The sequence below is a fragment of the Kogia breviceps genome, chromosome 10 (assembly GCF_026419965.1).
Source record: "Kogia breviceps isolate mKogBre1 chromosome 10, mKogBre1 haplotype 1, whole genome shotgun sequence".
Classification (NCBI taxonomy): domain Eukaryota; kingdom Metazoa; phylum Chordata; class Mammalia; order Artiodactyla; family Physeteridae; genus Kogia; species Kogia breviceps.
Window position 1 is genome coordinate 40,471,221 of NC_081319.1, and position 21,954 is coordinate 40,493,174.

The window sequence follows — 21,954 nt, forward strand, 5'->3', positions numbered from 1 at the left end:
GACTATTTCATAATATCCTCTGTTACTTCAATTAGTGACTTACAGGCTAGGCAACAAAAATCAGCTTTGTTCAAGGCAGAGTTTTTCCTATCCTTTCAGTGCAACTTTTTTTTCAAGAATTTTCTCTCATGGGTCCCTCAATCCTGAAAGTACAGTTTGTAAACTCAAAGCTCAGGGTAGCAAAGGACTATGCTGAATTAAATGGGGGCAGTGGGTTCTGGTGGGCGGCTAAAACCCCAAGCCACAGTAGCCAAGGTCCGTAAGTCCTAGAGGTCGGAGGAAGATGAACTGCTGCAGTGTGTTCCTGTGGCAACTAAGTGATCAGCAGGCTGGAAAGAGCAGGCAGGGCTGGTGCAGAAGGGAGAGACATATCTTGTCCAAGAAACTAAGAGGGATCAGGGGCAGGAGTAAAAGTACGAGGATGTATTGTCACACAAGTGTCTTACAACTTGGATACATGTCCCCAAAGTGCTGATCACTGAAACCTTTAAATGAACCACTTATTAGACGCTTGCACAATGCAGAGCTACAAGATGGAGCTCGCACTGGGCTTTGGGAACAAAATCAAGTCAGTTTTCAAGTGAATTTGTTAAGTTGTTATGACAGCAAAACTACTCTTCCTCTGAGAAATGAATGCTTCCAATTTTGATATTACATTAAGGTTCTTTTTTTTAAGTGAAATTTTGAGCAATTTTTTGGAGTCATTGTTCTTTAAGGGTTATGGCTTAGGATTGGCAAATGAGTCTTATTTTTAAAACAGTTTTTTGAGTAGGTGACAGTGGAAGTGTGGGCATAGTGTCACATAAGCGAGTGTGTGGGTACACACGTGTCTATACTGGTGAAAGCTGGCATCATTACTACCCTCAGTACCCAGATTAGCACCATCCCGTGTTTTAAATTGCAGATCTAAACAGAGTACCAGTTAACAGGAAATTACATTTTCAGTTTAACAGTGGCATTCGATTGTGCAGAAAGGAGCAGTTTCCTTGCTTTCTCTTTCTTTTTCATTCATTCCTTCCTTCTTCCTTCGTTCCTTTCACACTAGTAAATACATTTATCATCCAACTGCTTGAGGAGAGAGGAGTGTTGAGTGAAAGACAGGTTTAGTCATGAATGCTGGGGACTTGGTATGATGTCACTGCCAGCTCTGTGATCATAGGTGGTGTTAGAGCTCCAGGAGCGGTGGGGAGAGCAGTGGAAGAGGCGATGTCGCTCTCACACAAGCAGCCAGCCTCACGCACTGCCGCTCCCGGCCAGCTCTGTCAGGGCCAGCCTGCACAGTGCTGGGTGGATTCCACAAAAGAAATGAGCCAAGCTGGGTTTGAGTGGCAGAGGACAGAGGGCAAGCTGAATGAGATCGGGCTGAATGTCAGCATGGACAGGCAGCTGAAAGACGGGCTTGTGAAGAATGCCAGCTTCCTGGAGCAGAATAAGCTCTGCTTCTCTGAGGGGAAGCTAGACAAAGAGCTCGGCATTGAAGCGCAGGACAAGGCGTATCAAGCCACCTCGGGTCACCTTGCGAGCAGGTATGTGATTGCAGACAGCTGCCATCCCTTGGAGGGGAACTCAGTGTACCAGAAGACGGCCGAGTTACATCTGGGACCCAGAGAGGGGCCAGGCAAAAACAAAGCCACTGTAGTTCCGGGGACGGTGGCAGGGAAGAATGTGCCGGAGACAGAGAGCCAGCCAGATCTGGATTTCCCTGGGGCTGCTGACATGCCCACCCAATATGTTAAGGAGCAGGAAACCAGTGTTTGGAACCCCAACTTTCATCCAGTGTCAGTGGCTCAAGGCCCTCAGCACTCAAGGGAAGGAATTCCAGGAAAGGAGAATGGCATCCCTGCTGGCTGCAGGGTGATTGGGGTGGCAAGTGATAGCTCTGGGCAGCTCGAATATGAGTCCTCCCTAGCGGTGGCTGTAGCCCACCCAGCCCCCACTGTTGCGCACTTACCCACTGCCATTCCACCAATCACTAGGGTCGAGTTCACCCCGGACTATTTGAATGCCAGCTCTCATATCAAAGACCATGATAAGGAGTTGGAGAAATTGAGTTCTACCGAGGAGGGGGCTTTGCTTGACCAAGCCCCCCAGCAGAAGAAGGCAATGCGCCGGGCCCTGTCTGAGTGCTCTCATCTCTCAGTACCCCCAGCTGTCAACCTTGCAGATAAGTATCCTGAACTTCCCTCCCAAGAAGAGCTTTCTTCTGGCCTGCTACTCCTCACCAGTAGCCCAATGCTGAGTCCCACACCCCAAAAACTGGGGGCTCCTGTCATTAGGCGCTCCATGACGGTGGCTGAGGAACAGACAGCCAGCCACAAATTGAACCCTGGAGAACTGCCCATTCTGTCTACTGAAGAGATACCTCCTTTCAACTGCGAGGAACCAGTGGCCAAGAGGAGAGAAGAACTGACCCACTTCAACAACAGCAGCAGCAGCAGCAGCAGCTCTGGGAAGAGGGAACTGGGCACTGCTGGGTTCTGTCTCCATGGTAAGCTGGAGCAGATTCCTGAAGTAAGCAGCAAGGAAAAAGGACAAGAAGATACTAGTGAAACTAGAGCGGATTCATGCTTCCAAGTCTGCCGGGGAGGTGAGAAACGGCCAGGACAGACAGTTCTGGCAGGGAAGAAGGAAATTGAGGTCACCACAACCCAGAGCACTCCATCGTTCCTGTGTGAAGAGACCCCACGTGATGGTATGTTTCTAAATTTTGCCTCCATGGGGAACAAGCAGACAGCAAGGAAGGAACCAAAGTGACAGATTACCGGCAGGAGCGTTAGGCGGCTCGTTCCTGCTTGGAGTCTATGACTGCCCAGGGAAAGCTGAATTCCCTTGCGTCGGAAGGTGGGGGAGAGTGAAGCGAGAGAGTGCACAAAGTGACTCTAGCTGGGTCAGCCTGCACGTCTGTTGGTGTGACAGATGGTGTGGACTGAGGGCGTGGGCCGAATCCCGTCAGAGGGGTGGGCATAAGCCATAGAGCCCCTTACTTGACCTCATGTCACCCTGCCCACCCCTCCCCCCATCCTCCCACCTCTCAGCTCCCTGTTGGTTTGAACCAGATGATTCCCGAGCCCTAAATCATCCAATCACAACTGATTGATTTCCTTGCTTGAAAATCTGTCACTGTGGATTCACAATGGCTTTATCAGCACTAACCTCCTCTCATTAAGTAGCGCAGTCTGGGTGCAAGCTCTGTTTTCCATTTTGCTTTTGAGAACATTTTGCTTTTTGTTCAAGCTGGAAAAGAGCCTTTTAAAGCTGGCTAAATATTCTTTTCCTGTTCTTCATGTTTGACCCTGTCTTGCTTCTAGTTTTCTCTCTGTGTATGTGTGTTAGGAGGATTTGTGAGGAGAAGGGGAAGAAAGGGAAAGTGGACAGTGGAGAGACTTGTGGTTAATGAACAGCTAAATGTTGCGGTCCTTGCAGCTGCAGCTTTGTCTTTCTTCCTGGCCCTTTCTTCTCTTCCCCACCCCCAGCCCTCCACGGGTCTTATTGTTGGTGGTCTTACAAAAGCTTGTTTTCCTCTGAGTCCAGATTGTGCACAAAGGACTGTGATTCACAAGCTAGTTAAAGGAGATTTACAATATGTGTTTTGTTTGTTATAAAAATAGCCTCTTTTCCTAGGAACCGTTTCCTCTAGTATTTATACCTCTCAGTACATTTTTACAAAAATGCTTTACTCATTTTTTCTTAATATTAGAAGTGGTATTTTCTAGGGGTAAGTGGAAAAGACGCTTGAAGACTGGCAGGTGTGTGGTGGGTTTTTTTGTTTTTTTAAATAGAGGTGGGCAAAAAAGCATCATATTTCCACTAAGATTTCTTATGACTCCAAGATGATAAGACTCAGGTGTTCTATACTGTCACTTCCTTCTAACTGTAGCAGAACTGTAAGGGCCTTCTGGATAGGATTGTCTCATCTTTTTTTGCTTGATCCCCAGGTGCCCAGTTCAGTGCCGTATACCTTGTAGGTGGTAATGAGTGAAGATTTTTGTTTATTTCAGAGCAGGTTTGTCCTAGTTCACACTAAGAGAAGTTCACGCTGGTAGGAAAAAAAATGTCACATGACTGACAAACCTCACTGATCTGTTTACCTAATAAATGTTTGAATGCTGACTGCTAAACTCTATGTAGAATAAAGCTATATAAGGATTCATTGTTCACCATACCTATCATATGCCACTACCTAGGCCCTGGGTATTGTCCTTATCCTCGAGCGACTTGTGATCTAGTTGGGGTGGCAGGGGTCGGGGGGTGGGGGTGGTTGTGTGAGAGGATTGTGAATTATGAAAACTTCCGGGAGGAGGTGGCCTTGGAAGCCTAACCACGTGGAGGGAAAGAAAGCCTTCCAGGCAAAGGTATGAAGCTCAGACAGCTCACATTAGGTAAAAGAACAATGCCGAGTATTTGTGGGGCTTCTCTTAATGATTATTTAGTTTCAAAGAACAGAAACATTCATAGGAACTCAAATTTATAAAAAGCTATTTGTTGACAATCTCAGGGAATCCTACTGCAGGAAGTGTAGCCCAGGTACAGCCATTGTATATCTCACTTAGGACCTCTGCTTTGCCCTGAACATGTGTTCCATTCTCTTCCCTTCTGGAAACTGTTCTCTGCCGTCTCTTACTTTTTGCTTCCTTTGTGTCTCTGGTCTGCACAGGACATTGGTTGCCATTGTTTTGGGTTCTGTGCCCTACTTTATATCCCAGGAACCCAATGTTGCTTGGCTATAGTTTTCATATTTTCTTCCTTTTAGGGAAAGAATGAGTAAATATATTTTATTGTCTCAGCTTGGTCCAGTCACCTGTGTGCCAGGTACCAAAGCCTTCTTCACCAGTCTTGGCCATTTTGAGCTGCCCACTTCATCTGGGGCTCCTCTGGAGAAGGATGTGGGTTGACCAAATATGCCAAAGCCATCTGTACATCTGTGGCAAGAAATAGTGGGATAACAAATTTAGAAAGTTGTTTGGAACCCAAGTTTAGTTGTTCCCTGAGTTATTTAAACCTTACTCCCATGTTCAAAAAACTGTCCTGACTGCCTATGACAATAAAGTGGCCCAAATTTGGCTTTGAGAAGATTCACCTGTTCTCAGTAGAAAAGATAAACTGGAAGACAGGATTGAAGGCAAAAAAAATCCCATGATGACAGTTGGATTCATGTAGTAGTAAAAGGTGAACTACTGAGGACGTGCTAGGGGAAGTATACCAGAAGTGAAATCAACTGGACTTGAAAACTGGGTGTGGAAGGTGAGTGGGGGTGGTGGTTGAAAATGATGCTGTGATTTTGAGCCTGGGTTTTCCAGCAAGTAGTAGTACAAATAATGGAAAGATGCAACAGAAGGGAGGAGTTTTGTAGAGCAGTTTTGTGTTCTTTTTGAACATTCTTCTGTGAAACTGTAGGGACATTTGGGTGGTGGTCTCTAGCAGTTGGCTGGTATATACCCCGGAAGCAAAGGAGGAGGGTCATGGTGAGAAGCACCATCTGGGAGGAAGACTATGGTTTCTGCTTATGTGGCAGTCAGGCGTTTTTCACTGGGCGACACTTAACTTGTGCAGGTTGAGATGTTGCATGTTTATATCATAAGCAGTGGGGCTTCATGAAGTGTTCATGTTGTTTGCTAAAAAATCCTGTGCTTATTGAAAAATGTTCATGGTGGTCTGAGGCCAGTGGCCAGTGGCAACAAGTCAGACATTTGGTGAGATATTCTTTCAACTTGCTAGAACAGAGGGGTTACCAATACTTTGCACGGTGGGGGTGGTTTTCTTTCTTCATATTTTTAAAACTAAAATAATTCCGTTTTCAACTAGAAATGCATTTGGTTTCAAGCATCAAAAAGTACAAAATGCTATACATTAGAAAATCTTCTTCCAAGAGAAGGTGACATTGATTCACTTTTTCCTGTTCCTCTCTTCTAAATACAGCTAAATACTCTGGAAAGAATGTGCCAGATAATCAGAAAAGGAATCTGAAAGGTAGAAGGGAGAGGGCAGGCTGGGTAGGGCTCAGGACTTGAGGAAGGACAGTGCAGTGAGTTCCCTGGCTTTTCTTTTTAATCTTCCATGTGTCCTGTTCTGGGCACTGGAGAGTGTCTACAACCTGGAATCACCAACAAGCCTAGATAAAAGAAGAAGAAAAGGCAAAAAGAAAGAAAGAAAAACCTGCTCTCTTTTGACCATAGACCAGGAACGGGGAAACCCTATTTCCCTCCCCATTTCCAGCAGTGGTGGTGGACTCGATTCTCTTGCAGGTACAGTGTCAGCAGAGGTCCTCAGGGCCTACCTGTTGTGCATGTCACACCTGGCAGCAGTTACAGGCCTGATCCACCCACAGTGACAGGGAAGCTCATCCCCTGTCCCCACTAGGTGACAGCACCAGCAGCACCAGCCTTCTACCCAGTAGCAGAAGGAAAGGTAGGTAGGTTTCCTGCTACACTCTTTCCTCCATCATCAGGCCAGTTAGGTGCTTCCTGCTTCCAGTGGCATCAAAACAGGAAGTCCACCAGCATCAGGCAGCCAGAAATCAGGCCAGGAGAAAGTCTGCATTCCGTGGGTCCAGCATCACTCATCCCCCACCCAGTGAAACCATCTGTCCCAGGGAAGTGCCTTGAGCCCTCGCAGGCAATACCAGCAGGGATTGAGTGACAGCCTCATGGAACCAGAAAAACACGGCAGGCCTGTAGTGCATTACAGGGGCCCTGGGAACTAAATTGTTATTGAAACTAACTGCACACTAAATTTAAACAGTGATAACCTGCTAATATACAAAAAGGATTTTAAAATCCCGTTTTAAAATCCATCATAAAATTATTTCAAGAAGAAGTTATGAATTCTCTTGAAACAAATGGAACTAGAAAATCTCAGCAAAGAAATAGAAGTTATGGGCTTCCCTGGTGGCACAGTGGTTAAGAATCTGCCTGCTAATGCAGGGGACATGGGTTCGAGCCCTGGTCCTGGAAGATCCCGCATGCCGTGGAGCAACTAAGCCCGTGTGCCACAACTACTGAGCCTGCACTCTAGGGTCTGTGAGCCACAACTACTGAGCCTGCCTGCTGCAACAACTGAAGCCCGTGCACCCTAGAGCCCATGCTCCACAACAAGAGAAGCCACTGCAACAAGAAGCCTGCACAATGCAACGAAGACCCAATGCAGGGCGCGCGCGCGCGCGCACACACACACACACACACACACACACACACACACACACACACACACACACACACACACACACACTACAATGAACAATAACTGGTAGAGCGGAAAGGCGAAATAGACAAATCCACAGTTGTACTTGGGGGCTTCTACATCCCACTGTAAGCAATTGATAGAACTACTGGACAGAATATTAGTAATGGTAAAAAAGAATTTAACAGTAACATCAAACAACAGCAACCAATTGACATTTCTAGAAATTCCACCTAACAACAGCAGAATATTATTCTTTTTTTATTGGAGTATAATTGCTTTACAATGTTGTGTTGGTTTCTCCTGTACAACAAAGTTAATCAGCTATATGGGAGTTTCCTTTTGGACCTCCCTCCCAACCCCTTCCCTTGCCGCACCCTTCCTACCCATCCAGGTCATCACAGAGCACCGAGCTGAGCTCCCTGTGCTATACAGTAGGTTCCTACTAGCTATCTATTTTACACATGGTAGTGTATATATGTCCATCCTAATCTCCCAGTTCATCCCACCCTCTCGTTCTCTATTCCTGCCCGGCCAATACATTCATCTGTACCATTTTTCTAGATACCACATATATGTGTTAATATACAATATTTGTTTTTCTCTTTCTGACTTACTTCACTCTGTATGACAGACTCTAGGTCCATCCACATCTCTACAAATGACCCAATTTCGTTCCTTTTTATGGCTGAGTAATATTCCAGCCATATATGGATGTATATATGTACCACATCTTCTTTATCCATTCATCTGTCAGTGGACATTTAGGATGCTTCCATGTCCTAGCTGTTGTGAATAGAGCTGCAGTGAACATTTGGGTACATGTATCTTTTTTAAATTTTATTTTTATTTTTATTTATTTTTTATTTTTGGCTGTGTTGAGTCTTCGTTGCTGTGCACAGGTTTTTCTCTAGTTGTGGCAAGCGGGGGCTACTCTTCGTTGTGGTACGTGGGCTTCTCTTGTTGCAGAGCACCAGCTCTAGGTGTGTGGGCTTCAGTAGTTATGGCACGCGGGTTCTAGAGCACAGGCTCAGTAGTTGTGGCACACTGGCTTAGCTGCTACACGGCATGTGGGATCTTCCTGGACCAGGACTCAAACCCGTGTCCCCTGCATTGGCAGGCGGATTCTTAACCACTGCACCACTAGGGAAGCCCCATGTGTCTTTTTGAATTATGGTTTTTTCAGGGTATATGCCCCATAGTGGGCTTGCTGGGTCATACAGTAATTCTATTTTTAGTTTTTTAATGAAAGTCCATACTGTTCTCCATAGTGGCTGTATCAATTTACATTCCCACCAGCAGTGCAAGAGAGTTCCCTCTTCTCCACACCCTCTCCGGCATTTATTGTTTGTAGATTCTTTTCAAGTGCCCGTGGAACATGCACCAAGATGGATCCTGGGTCATAAAACAAACTTCAATACATTTAAACGATTGAAATCATGCAGAATATATTGTCTGACCATAATGGAACAAGTGAGAAACCAATAATAGAAAGACCACAGGAAAATCTTCAATCACTTAGAAATTAAATAGTATACTTCTAAATAATCCATGGGTCAGAGAGGAAGTTTTCAGAGGACATTTCAAAAATACAATGAACTGAATGAAAATGAACATATCAGGAGTTCCCTGGCGGTACAGTGGTTAGGACTCGGCGATTTCAATGCCGGGGCCGGGGTTCCATCCCTGGTTGGGGGATGATCCCACAAGCCTTGTGATGCAGCCAAAGAAAAAGAAAAAGAAAAAGGAACGTGTCAAAATTTGTCGAATGCAGCTATAGCAGTACTGAGAGAGGGGAATTTGTGGCACTAAGTGCTTACATTAGAAAAGAGAAAAGGTCTCAGATCAACACTCTGAAACTAAAAAAAGAACGAAATAAATCCAAAACAAGCAGAGATCAGTGAAATTATAAACAATAAAACAGAAAAGAAAATTTATTAAACCAAAAGCTGGTTCTTAAAGAAAACCAACACAACTGATAAACTTTTAACAAAACTGACAAAGGTGAAAAAGAGACACAACCAACCAATAACAGGAACAGGGGATATCACTACAGACATTAAAAGCATAATAGGGGAATATTAGGAGCACCTTTATCCTCACAAATTCAATAACTTCGAAGAAATGTACCAATTCCTTAAAACCCACTAATTACCATAACTCAACCACAATGAAATAGGTAACCTGAAGAGCCATTAAAGAAACTGAAATTTTTATTTTATTGGAGTATAGTTGATTTACAGTGTTGTTTTAATTTCTGCTGTACAGCAAAGTGATTCCATTATACATATATACATATATTCTTTTTTTAATATTCTTTTCCATTATGGTTTATCACAGGATATTGAATATAGTTCCCTGTGCTATACAGTAGGGCCTTGTTTATTTATCCCAAATATATGAGTTTGCATCTGCTAATCCCAAATTCCCAATCCTTCCCTCCCCTTTAGCCATCACAAGTCTGTTCTCTGTGTTTGTAAGTCTGTTTATATTTTGTAGATATGTTCATTTGGGTCATATTTTAGATTTCTCATATAAGTGATACGATATTTGTCATTCTCCTTATGACTGACTTCACTTAGTATGATTATCTCTAGGTCCATCCATGTTGCTGCAAATGGCATTATTTCATTCTTTTTTATGGCTGAGTAATATTCTGTTGTATATGTACACACCACATCTTCTTTATCCATTCATCTGTTGATGGACATATAGGTTCTTTCCATGTCTTGGCTATTGTAAATAGTGCTGCTATGAACATAGGGGTGCATATATCTTTTCAAATTATAGTTTCCTCTGGGTATATGCCCAGGAAATTGAATTTTTAATTAAAAAGCTTCTGATGGTTTCAGTGGAGAATCTTACCATACATTTAAAGAATAATTAACACCAATTTTATATATTCTTTGCCAGAAAATATAAGAGGAAGGAGCACTTCCTAACTCATTATATGATGTCTGTATTATCCTGATAACCCAAATCAGGCAAAGACAGTACCAAACAAACTACAGACTGATATCTCCCATGAATTTAGATGCAAAAATTTTTAACAAATCACACCCAGCAGTATATTAAGATGATTATACACAACAGCCAAGTGAAATTTATTCCAGGTATGCAAGGACTGGTTCAATAATCAAAAACCAATCAGTGTAATCCATATCAAAAGTCTAAAGAAGAAAAATCATAAACACATAAAATTCATTCAACAAAATCCAACACCCATTTATGATAAACTCTCCTCAAAGAATAGAGGGAGAACTTCCTCAACTTGAGAAAGAGCATCTACAAAAACCTACAGCTGACATCATAGTTAATAGTGAAAGACTACATGTTTTCACCCTAAAGTTGGGAACAAAGCAAGGATACTTGCTGTCAACACTCTTATTTAACATAGTACTGGAGGTTCTGGTTAGCACAGTAAAGCAAGAGAAGGAAATAAAAGGCATATAGATTGGAAAGGAAGAAAAAAATCTAGCTGTGTTTGTACATGATATGATTGTTTATGTAGAAAATTCCAAGGAATCTACCCTCACAACCCCTAGAACTAGACTTTATCAGTGTCACAGGATACACTATCAACATGTAAGAAACAATTAATTGCACTTCCATTTAGTAACAATGAACCTATTTTATTCAAAATTCTGTAATAAATATTCGTTGCAGCTTTACTTATAATAGCAAACAGCCAGAAACAACCAAAATGTCCTACAGTAGGTGACCGGTTAACCTGTGGTACAGCCACACCATGGACTTCTCATGTACAACATGGATGTACCTCAGAAGCGTGTTGCTGGGTGAAAGAGGCCAGCTCCAAAAAGTAGGACACTGTGTGATTCCACTTATATAATATTCTTGAAATTATATTTTAGAGCTGGCAAGGAGATTAATAGCTGCCAGAGATTAAGGGATTGGAAAGGCAGAGGGAGTGGGGTGGCTATAAAAAAAAAAAGGGTAACATGAGGGAGCTCTGTGATGATGGAACAATTAATGTGTTTTGATTCTTAGTAGTGGTTACATAAAGCTACACATGATAAAATGGCATAGAACTGCTTACATACCCGCACACCTGTATGCATGTGCACGCATGCACATACACACACAGATGAATGCATGTAAAACTGGAAAAGTCTGATAAGCTCTCTGGATTGTATCAATATCAGTCTCCCGGTGTACTATAGTTAATGCAGGGTGTCATTGGGGGAGAATGGGTAAAGGGTACACAGAACTTCCCTGTACATTTCTTTGTAACTTCCTGTGAATCTTTACTTCAAAACAAAAAGTTTTAAAATAAAGCCTCCTAACCCTCCCTAGTTTTGTGCCTGGTCTTCCACCCCATCCCAAAATTAAGTCACCATTGTTTTGTTTCATCATCGTTCTTCCAAAGACTTTTAAAAAATGCATGTACAAGTGTATTTGCAATAGAAGTGTATTGTCTTTTCTAGACAATGGTTTCATGTTATACCTACTGTTCTGTGCCTTGCTTTTCTTTTCACTGAGTAGAGATCATTCCCTATCAGTCATGGTTTATTTTCTCAAATTCGGAGATAACATTGATACTTCTGCCATATGCTTTAACCAGTTTTCAGTTAACAGACTTCTGGGTTCAGTCCTTTGCTTTTAGGAACAAAGCTCTGGTGAAAGACCATACACATTTGCTATTTTGCAGGTATGTGAATATATCTCTAAGATAAATTTCCAGAAATTTTAATTCTGGATTAGAATTTATCTGCACTTGTAATTTTCAGAGATACTGCTAGACTGCCCTGCATCTGATTTGTACCATTTCACACACTTCCAGCAGCGTGTCCTCACATTATCCCCAACAGCTACTTTGAGATTTTAGGTCTTTTTGACAATATGTTAGGTTAGAAATGGTATCTTTTCATATTTTCAAAAGTGATTTGTATTTCTTTTTCTGTAAACTGTGTTCATATTCTTTCGGCCATTTTTCCTGTTCATTTTCTTTTCGGCCTTTATAAGAGTTGGTTGATTTGTAGGAGTAGTTCATGTAATAAGCTCTGTGTCTTTCATGTGAGGTTCAATACTTTTTTCCTGTTTATCATTTGCCTTTTGACTTTTCGTTTTGTTTTTTGGGGCACGTGGAAGCTTTTTATTTTTCTGTAGTCCAACTTATCTTTTGTGGCTTCTAGATTTTGTGCCAGTTAGGTGTTCCCCACACCCAGGTTATAAATTTCTTGGTATTTTAATGCTTTCTGGTATAGCTCTATTAAAATCTGGAGTCACCTCCCCACAGTGGTGCTGCTGGGCGTAGCCTTAGCCTGTAGATTTTATTTCTGGCCCTGGATCTGATTTCATGGGTCTCCTCGGCCTTGTTGGAAATCTGGGTCACTGCTAGAACCAGATCAAGTTCATCTCACATCCTCCATAAAGTGGTGCTTTACAGGGAAAGGAAGGAAGGGGAGGACATTGGATGATCTTCTGGCTCTTATCCCATCTCTCAGCAACCTTTATTCCAAGAGATAAACTCTAGTAGAAGTGGTTTTTGTCCCCTGTGTGCTCTGGGAGTTAGTGGTTGGGTGACAGAACCCCTTTGCCGGTCTCCAGGGAAGGGAAACCAAACTTCAAGGGCCATTTCCTTCCACTGAGCATTTGTGCAAATCCTAGTTAAGTTGCTTCTCCACAGGGACAGGCTGCTTGAATCTCTGGAGTCTAAAACTGTCCTTCGTCACAGTGAGGGGGACCTGGGAGTCTTGTCCACTTTCAGCAGCATAGCTCTGGACTTTCTCAGAATGAAGTGCTAGTTAGTGGTGTGTCTCTGCAAAGACTTGTGTTTTCACAATGGGTGTGAAAATCATTTGCTTAGCATAACTTTTCCTCCTTTAGGAATAGCCAAACTAGAAGAAGGACGGCTTACTGGGAGTGTGACCGGAAATGACATCACCGCCCCTCCAAACAAGGAGCTCCCACCAAGCCCAGAGAAGAAAACAAAGGTAGGTGCCAGAATGGTGGGTTGTCTTCTACTGTAATTTTTTAAAACTATCTTCTGCTTATTATTTTTTGAATCATGCGAATGAAATTTCTTTTTTCTGAGCTATTATGAGTCCTTCCTCAAGTTTGGACATGCTTAGAAAATATTTTATATTCCCAGTTTACCATGGTGGCCTAACTCAAACCTTTAAGTCTTAGCTTTTGACCGTATTATCTTGAATATCCGTTCTGTAGATGTTGTTTCTGCTTCCCTTAACAACAGTAATAAAGGGAATTACAGAATTATTCAGAAATCCATTCTGAAGTCTCTGTTAATGAAAAAAAAACACAGATTTTTAAGGTGGATCATAGCTCCAGACATTTATTGGTACTTATCACAAAGTACAAATGCCACATTTTAGTGTGGACTTAAAACAGGACGTTGATATTGCCTCATAGAGGTGCAGATAATAAATAGCCTAATCACCTGCTGGTGACTTTCTTCACAGAATTATTGCAGGCTTCAAAAGTTAGTTAATTGTTTAAAGTTATGACTGAATTTAAATCTTCAGGTGCCAAACTGCTGGAATTTGTGACACTGTCTTTAGGAAACAATTCCCAGTTTTCCTTATCTGCATCCTGGTGTCTTTCCACTATTTACTGAGCTCAGAAGAAAGGAGTGCTAATTTTCAGTTGCATCTATCCTCATTGCTTATAATTTTACTTTGAATTGTGCAATTTATACTTTTTTTTAAATTTGTTTTTATTCTTGTCTGTGTGTTTGATGTTGGCCTTTAAAAAAAAAAACAACAAATCAACTTAAAGCCTTTGGCCACCACTCAACCTGCAAAGACTTCAACATCGAAAGCCAAAACACAGCCCACTTCTCTCCCTAAGCAGCCAGCTCCCACCACCTTTGGTGGGTCGAATAAAAAACCCATGAGCCTTGCTTCAGGCTCAGCACCGGCTGCCCCACCCAAACGCCCAGCTGCTGCCACTGCCAGGCCTTCCACCTTCCCTTCAAAAGACGAGAAGCCTAAGGTAAGTAGTCACCTGAACACCGTGCCAGGGAAAAGTTTTCCCGAAACTCCGAGCGGCAGGTAGTCAGGCTCTGTTGCTTCCAGACATGGAAGCAGGCTGGTGGACTAGGGGAAAGGAGAGGGCAAAGCGGAAAGGGTAACTTATCATTTGGGGAGCTCTTGATGCAGCCACGAAATTCGGTGGCCTGTTTTCCTTTGTGCCTTTTCTGCCCTGGCTGGAGGCACTCTTACCTCTGCTCTGGCTCCTCCTTTCTCCCAGCTCCTCCTCACTCTTCGTCTGTTTACATTACTGGTTAACCAGTTTCCCCACTCCACATGCCAATCATATACTGATTTTTGGTGTAATTCCGCCGTCAGATTCCCAGTCAAATTCAGTTCTTTGTCTTTCTTCTTAATCATCCCGCAGAAGTGAATTTCCTCCATTAGTTGATTAGTGATTAGCTCTTCCAGCTTATCTTCCAGCAGATTCCAGCATCAGGAATTACTTTGCTTTTGGCATTAGTCTACCTCTCACCGGGCTCCTTCTGCAGTTTTTCAGTTTTCCGGGTCACCCACACATTATTGCTTAGAAACGGGTCAGTTTGAAACAGCAGTAGCTTCACAGGATTGTTCTTCGGGGAGAGGGTGGGTGGAATCTGTGACTGCCTTTTCTAACATCTTGTTTTCTTTGAGAAGGGCCTTTAGGTCAGTCTGATATTACTCTTTAAAATCATGATGAGGAATAGTTTACCATGTTAAAATGTCAGTGTTTTCATTTAATCTTGTACTGGTGGAACCTAGGAATTGTAGGATAGGTTGAAACCCTGGCCAAGAAACTGAGAAATCCTAGTATAGACTAGGAATTATAAAATCTCATAAAGCTTTCTGATCCTCGTGTACCCAGTTGACACTGCTTTTCTGGATGTTTAGGAAGCAATTTATTTGAATAAGAGGGCAGAGGGAAGGTGGCTGGAGCCCCGGCAGCAGCTCCTCCCTGACACTTTCACTTTCTTAGCAGCAAATCCTGGGGGAGACAGAGGAGGCCATGGGAAGGGGGGGGGGTGCTGTCTAGTGAAGTTCACTCTGCAATAATAACAAAAATGAAGCATACTGTAGTGGTTTCTTTGTAGACATTAACTCTTTTAATTCTCTCTCTCAACAACCCATAATGTGGATTTTAGTATCCTCATTTCAGAGCTCAGTTAAATGACCTTTCTGTAGTCCAGTGCTAATAAGCGGCAGAGCCCGTATTTGAACTTGGGTCTAACTCCAACACTGGTGCGCAGGGCCTCTACCAACGCTTCTGTTTCCTGTCTTTTTGCCATTCAGCTTTTAGACAGCATTTTGAGATACTGCTGACCTGAAGAGGTGTTGTGCCTCATAATGATTACCGTTGTTTATCTTTTAGATAAGAAACAGATGGAAACACTTTGAGAGATGGATAAAAACTAAAACCTAATGAAATTTGTTTTTTTTTTTCCTTATTTGGTAGAAAGATTTATAGGAGCAGACAAAGGGGGAAAAACTATTCAGAAAAAACAAGATCTGTGATTCTGGCAGAGGAGAAAATACAATTGAGAAAACAGGAGAGTGACTCCAACTCTGCAAGCAGGCTGGTTCTGCTGAGGCCAAAAGCCTGACATCTAAAGAACATCACATCCTTTAGAGACTTCTATCTCAAGCAACTTTTTTCTAACTTATTTTATTATTATTACTCTTACTAGCAAAATATAAGACCCCACCCGATTATTCTGACTCATAGTATTGAAAATTTGAAGGAGACCCCAGAGAGCATCTGGTTTAGTCTTTACATTTTAGAGCAAACAGAGCAGGAGTCCCTCTGCACGGAATCCCACGACACGCTCGAGACAGAGCTGGTAGCTGGACCACTTCCCCTGATTCCAACCTTAGGGTTCTTTACACCATGCTTGGGCCCTTCATTTGTAGGAATGGTCATTACCCTGCATTTGCACGGTTAGATTTTATTTAAATGGCTGCCAGCCCTTAATTTCTGAGAACCTCCTTAGCTGATTTTCCATTTAAGCAATATCCTGCTTGTCTCTACCAACATACTACCCTCTGTGTGGTCATTTCTCTTGGAGTATAAGAGCTGGATCCCCTTTGTCTGTGGTTTGGCTTACTCTCTTGAGTAACATGGTATATTTGCTTATCAAAAGTCTTTTCATTGCCTATTCCTGTAGAAACCAGGCTGTATTGATTCCTTCCCTTCCTTGATAGTGATTACATGCCCAGCCTCCCTGGAAGAGGAGCTAGAGTAACCCAGATGGCCTGTGTCTGCACTTGAGAGGCTTCTCCCTTTTGCTTTCAGTCAGAGCTGTGGCATCGGCCTCCTCATTCCCTCTGTTGGTCAGGCCTGCACCCTCCACTGCCCCTTCTCATTGTCCCTGGGCTCTTACAGAATCCTCATCCTCCCGTCCCTAACATCACTATTATCAAAACTGGTCCGTAGCGACCCTTTGTTCCAGCCTCCTTTCTCCAGATGAGGAAATAAAGCCCAGAGAGGCTCAGCGATTTGCCCAAGATCATACTGTGATTTGGGGGCCTGCCTGGGGCTGGAGCTTAGACCTGACTGATTTGGCCAATGCAGTTTCCAGCTGCAGCTCCGTCCTGTTCAGAATTCACTGTGCATCTTAGCCAAAAGAATGGCTGAATTTGACTGAACATTTTAATAAATTTTTTGTTTTGTTTATGTATTTGTTTGATCTCCGGTCAAATATTAATACCTTAAATACGTAAGTATTTAATCCAGTGCATCCCGAGGCAAACGTAGTTGTGGTGTGGTATATTTTCAGGGCTGTTCATTCTCACTGGTTCAGGTTGGCTTCAGGTGGTTTGACTCCCTGTTTCCTGATCCCCGATCACATGGCACCCTACATGGCCATTTCTCATGTTGTGTGGAGGACCTTGATCGTATAGCCACATATATTTCCTGTCAGTGGCTGCCAAACCCACAGTACCCCTGCTTTCTGGCATAAGCTTATATGGAACCATCCTTTGGCATGACTTCCTCGGCCTATTGCTGACCTGAAGCTCTTATTCCCACTTTCCTATTAGCAGCCTGTTGCAGAGGCAAAGATTCCTGAGAAGCGGGCCTCACCATCCAAGCCAGCCTTGCCATCCAAGCTGGCTTCTGCCCTGGCCGGTAGGCCTGGCTCCAAGAGCACCCAGACTGTTCCAAAAGCCACAGCAGCTGCCACTCTTGCCTCAGCTGGGCCAAGCAGTAGGAGCCCCTCTACACCCCTGCCCAAGAGGCCCCCTGGTGAGTACTGCACTTCCCTCCCATGGGAACCGGTGGGCAGGAGGGTGGGGCCTTGGCTTTTTGCTCCAGCCATAGCGCCAGCCAGCATCACAGACAGCTGTGCAGACCTGCTTGTGCACCAGTCCTTAATGAGGTCTGTTGGAAAGTGATAGCCTCGATCTCCATGTCAGGTTAGTAGGTATGTGTATCCAGAAAAATCCTGAGTGAAGGGGATTCTCATGAATTCCAAGGTAGAATTTACTATTCCTTTCTTAGTAACTCCACAGCACCCAGCATGTTGTGTTCGTGGACTTTCATGATAAGAAACAGGCCATTCAAAGAAAGGCCACGTAGAAGGGCAGGCATTGTCAAGACTGTAGAAAAGAGTAAGACACAGTGCTTGGCCTTGGACGCTCCATCAGGGCGTGGTCTTTACTTGGCTGTCTGATTTGCTAGTTTGTTCTCAGATACTAGCACAGCCCCTGGCTCAAACAGTTTAGTAATTGTTGAATGAATGCATGAATCTCAGTTTTGGATGAGCCATTCAGTAGGTTATTTTGTTAATCGTGATGTTAAAAAGTATACGTTTGTGCAGCGGTCAAGACTGAGGGGAAACCTGCAGACATCAAGAAGATGGCTACGAAGTCTGCACCAGGTAAGACCCCATCTCCCGCTTCATGGATCCCAGATTTAAACCCCCCACCTCTCCCATGGCTTTAAGGCTCCCTTCGCTCTCTCCCCTGCACACCTGTTATCTCTCACTCCCACCTTTGCAGCTGACGTGAGTCGCCCAAAGAGCACCTCCACCAGTTCCGTGAAGAAAAGTGCTGCCGTCCCTGGGGCAGCACCCCCAGCAGGGGTGACTCCCAGCCGCGTCAAGCCCACTGCCACGCCTCCCCGGCCCTCTGGGACTCCTTCCGTGGACAAGAAGCCCACGTCAGCCAAGCCCAGCTCCTCTGCCCCAAGGCTGGGCCGTGTGGCTACCAATGCTTCTGCCCCTGATCTGAAGAATGTCCGTTCCAAGGTTGGCTCCACGGAAAACATCAAGCATCAGCCTGGAGGAGGCCGGGTGAGTCCAGGGAGCTTGGCGTCCTCGGCAGGCTGGCCCCTGCTTCTTCCCCTGCCACATCTAAGCACCGTTCCCAGGCATGTCCTTGCATCGGCCCAAGGGGCCCACCATTCAGGGAGCAGTCAGGACGTTGGATTCAGTGCCAGGGAATTTCATCCTGGGCTCCGCCTCCCAGCAGCAGCAAGCAGGTGGCTCTGAGCTTTCTCTTCTCCTCTCCTGTTCTGCATTTTGGGGTTTAGGCTTACATTTTTGGAGGCAAAAGGGTTCTGCTTTACAAAACAAACAGAGGAGGCCTCTGAGCCTTGAACAGGTGAGAGACACTGGGCAGGAACCTGGTTTGTTCTGTTTCTTACCCCTGCACTATGAACAGCAGGATAGGCAGAAAGAAGATGGACTGCCTCTTTGTTCCCTAAGCTGTGTCTTGGGTGGAGAATCTGTCTGAACGAGGACTAGTGTCCTTGTGGCCAGGGTGACTTGCTGCGAGCCCCTGGCTTTCCTAAACAAAGGACCGTGATAGAGTGTTGAGATGGAGAAGCATGGCTGGCCACAGCACTTCACTTTAAGGACTTTCTGGGTGCATCCACCCCAGAATTATTTGTTAACTGTTAGCAACCACGGGGATTTTATGTGTGAAAAGGTGGTGACAAAAGTCCAAGTTCAAAGTCCCTGGAGCAGCAACCTTCTCACCTCCTGCCTCATTCTCTAGCACTTAAACCACCATCACTGGTGTGCGCTTCCCCCTGCCCACCCACCACTCAGGATAGGATACTTAAATTGCTTCAATCCAGAGCTGCTAAAAAATTGAAGAGGTCCAAAATAAAGCAGAATCCTGGTGCTGTTGGAAGACACTGATGGAAAACTGGGATAAGGGCCCAAGAGTTGCTTTTTTTTTTTTTTTTTTTTTTTTTTGCAGTACGCGGGCGTCTCACTGCTGTGGCCTCTCCCGTTACGGAGCACAGGCTCCGGACGCGCAGGCTCAGCGCATGGCTCACAGGCCCAGCCGCTCCGCGGCATGTGGGATCTTCCCGGACGGGGCACAAACCCGCGTCCCCTGCATCGGCAGGCGGACTCTCAACCACTGCGCCACCAGGGAAGCCCCCAAGAGTTGCTTTTGACAAGAGATTATGGCTCTAACGTACTCAGCCAGGCATCTGGGGCTGTGGTGCTGATGGCCTGCCTGTTCCCCACCCTGGCCCATGCTCTTCTTATGTCTTCATGGTGCAAAAGTTGCAGGAGGTCTTGGTGGAGAGTTGAGTAACTCAGTCTGGTGATGAAAGTATTTTCTGTTCCAACGTACCTGAGGGTATGGCACTTCCCATCATCAGTAGTGGCTCCCTGTGACCATGGCAGCTTGTTTGGGGCATATCAGAACATGGGGGGTAGGGGGGGGTGGGACATTGTGATTTGAAAACCCCAGTAGACACTCCGAAGAGAATCGCTCATTTAGCCTCCTTCTTGCCTCTTCTCCACGAATGGTGTCTTGATCTCTTCCTCGTGTCTCAAGTCTGGTCTCTAGCCCCTCTCCCTCCAGCTTGGTCTGCCCTGGCATATCGGTGGTTTTTTTCTAGGAGCAAGGGTGACCTGCTTCTGCATGGTGGCCTGGCCTGGATGCGAGTCCCCTTCAGCCTTCTTCCCTTCTTAGTATCTGGGCTCTTGTCCTCTTGGTTTGAAATTTGCCCTCCCTTTATCTCCATCCAGGCCAAAGTAGAGAAAAAAACAGAGGCAGCTGCTCCAGCTCGAAAGCCTGAACCTAACGCAGTCACTAAAGCAGCCGGCCCAATTGGCAGTGCACAGAAACCGCCTGCTGGGAAAGTGAGTTTTATTTAGACTTTTACCTCTTGAAGGTAAAAGATGGTCAACTGTTTCTTCCAGCCTCAGTCACTTTCCCTTCTATTGCACTTTTTTCCTGTCCTTATCTAGTTTCTACTTCTCCCCGTGTTCCTTCCTCTGTGTTTGATGACTCAGGCATCAGAAAATATTCTCTATTAACCTGAAAGTTAACAGAGCTAGGAGCCCACTAGCCCTTTAGGGAATATTTATTTAGCTGGATAAAATGGATCCAAACACTTTCAGTCACTTCCTTCACTCTGACTTTGATCTGAAACACACCCATTATGTACACAAACACACACAGAGTACCCAGCTTCTTCCTCAGTAAAACATGGCACTGGTAACCTTCCAACAGTAGGAACCCTGGAGCCCCTGTGCTTCAAGTTCAGCTGAAGGCCCCTCTCAACACCTCTGGGTGTGGAGATAGCGTCATTCGTCCTGGTTCTCCAAGGACCTCTGTACTGAAAGTTAGGATGCTGATTCCCAGCGAAAACCCACTCAGCATGGGGATTGCACCGTCAACTGGATGCAGCGGGGAAATGCTAGGTTCTTTCCCCTTGTCTCCACACCCTGGAGCCAGGTCCTTCCTCCTGCCCTGGGAAACTTCTGCCCTTATCTGTGGCAGGTAGGTGGCCAGGGCAAGGACTTTGTATGGTTGGCAGGTGGGGAAGGCTGCGCCATGGTTCCTGGGAGCTTCTAGAGGTCCTGTAGGTCTCTGGTTCATTAGGAAAGTGGTTTGCTCACCAGTTGTTCATCATTGATGTTGTAAAGAAGGCAAGGAACAGTTGGAGTTTCTCAGGGTAGATTGCTCTGCTCTGGGGAGAACTCTTCAGTTTGGGGGCTACATCATTTGTGAAGTGCTCTAAGAAAAGGAAGGAAGGACGCTGGCAACTATTCCTTCTTGAGAAGGCTCAAAAAGGATTCTCTGTCCCAGATCTTGGATCCTGAGCCTTTGTGTTGCTCCGTTCCAGGGGAAGCCATTTATATACAACACATTGTGCAGGTGCCCCCCCCCCCCGATTGTGCCTCACTGCAGCCCTGCCCAGAGCCTAGTCTCTTTACACATGAAACAGGGCACAGGATTGGACATCTGGAGGATTGTGGAAGGGGTTTTACCCTGGAATCAAAAAGAAGGCTAGACTTAAACCTTAATTGCACTGCTTTCTTGAGTCCTGAGACAAGTGGGCACTGCTTCGGCCTGTGCCCCCTGGTGCCCAGGGTGCTGCATAGCAGGTCCAAGCTGCCTCTGGTCCCTTCCTTCCCAACAGTGTCAGATCTGGGCTGTGAGCCAGCGGCCCCCGGGCTTCTCCACGCAGCCTTTGCTTCCTAGAGCCAGCCTGGCTGCAGCGATTCCAGGCTCCAGATTTAAAGGAAGTGCCATCCTTGGGTGAGGACGGGTCCGGATGAGCAGGAGCCTTGCAGAGAGGAGCGTCGGGGAGAGAGCAGGCGGGGGTGGGCCCTGGCTGAGTGGGCATTGGGGCCACTGCTGTCTGCACCTTGTGAACTGCAGCCGGCCCCCAGGAGCAGTGAGGATGCCCATGTAGCGCTCTGGCGACATCTTCTGTCCTTGTGTTGTTTGTTCGTGTTTTCACACTCCCTTTCCTGCTCCTTCCAGTTCCTTGGCCTGTGCTTTTCCACAGCTGTTCTGCTGAAGGTGGGGTTTTAACAGC

General features: G+C 45.1%; 1 protein-coding gene across 50 annotated transcripts in view; it reads left to right on the forward strand.

The window, feature by feature from the left end:
• MAP4 (microtubule associated protein 4) overlaps positions 1-21,954 on the forward strand; it is a 163,241-nt gene that overhangs the window by 130,883 nt on the left and 10,404 nt on the right. For 26 of the 50 annotated variants that reach the window (XM_067044386.1, XM_059076949.2, XM_067044396.1 and 23 more), the window contains 6 exons: positions 13,024-13,130; positions 13,933-14,148; positions 17,202-17,406; positions 17,981-18,040; positions 18,162-18,454; positions 20,153-20,266. In XM_067044386.1, coding sequence (XP_066900487.1) covers positions 13,024-13,130; positions 13,933-14,148; positions 17,202-17,406; positions 17,981-18,040; positions 18,162-18,454; positions 20,153-20,266 — 995 coding nt within the window. The remainder of the gene's footprint in view (positions 1-13,023; positions 13,131-13,932; positions 14,149-17,201; positions 17,407-17,980; positions 18,041-18,161; positions 18,455-20,152; positions 20,267-21,954) is intronic. The other 24 variants (XM_067044420.1, XM_059076963.2, XM_067044421.1 and 21 more) reach the window with 7 other exon arrangements.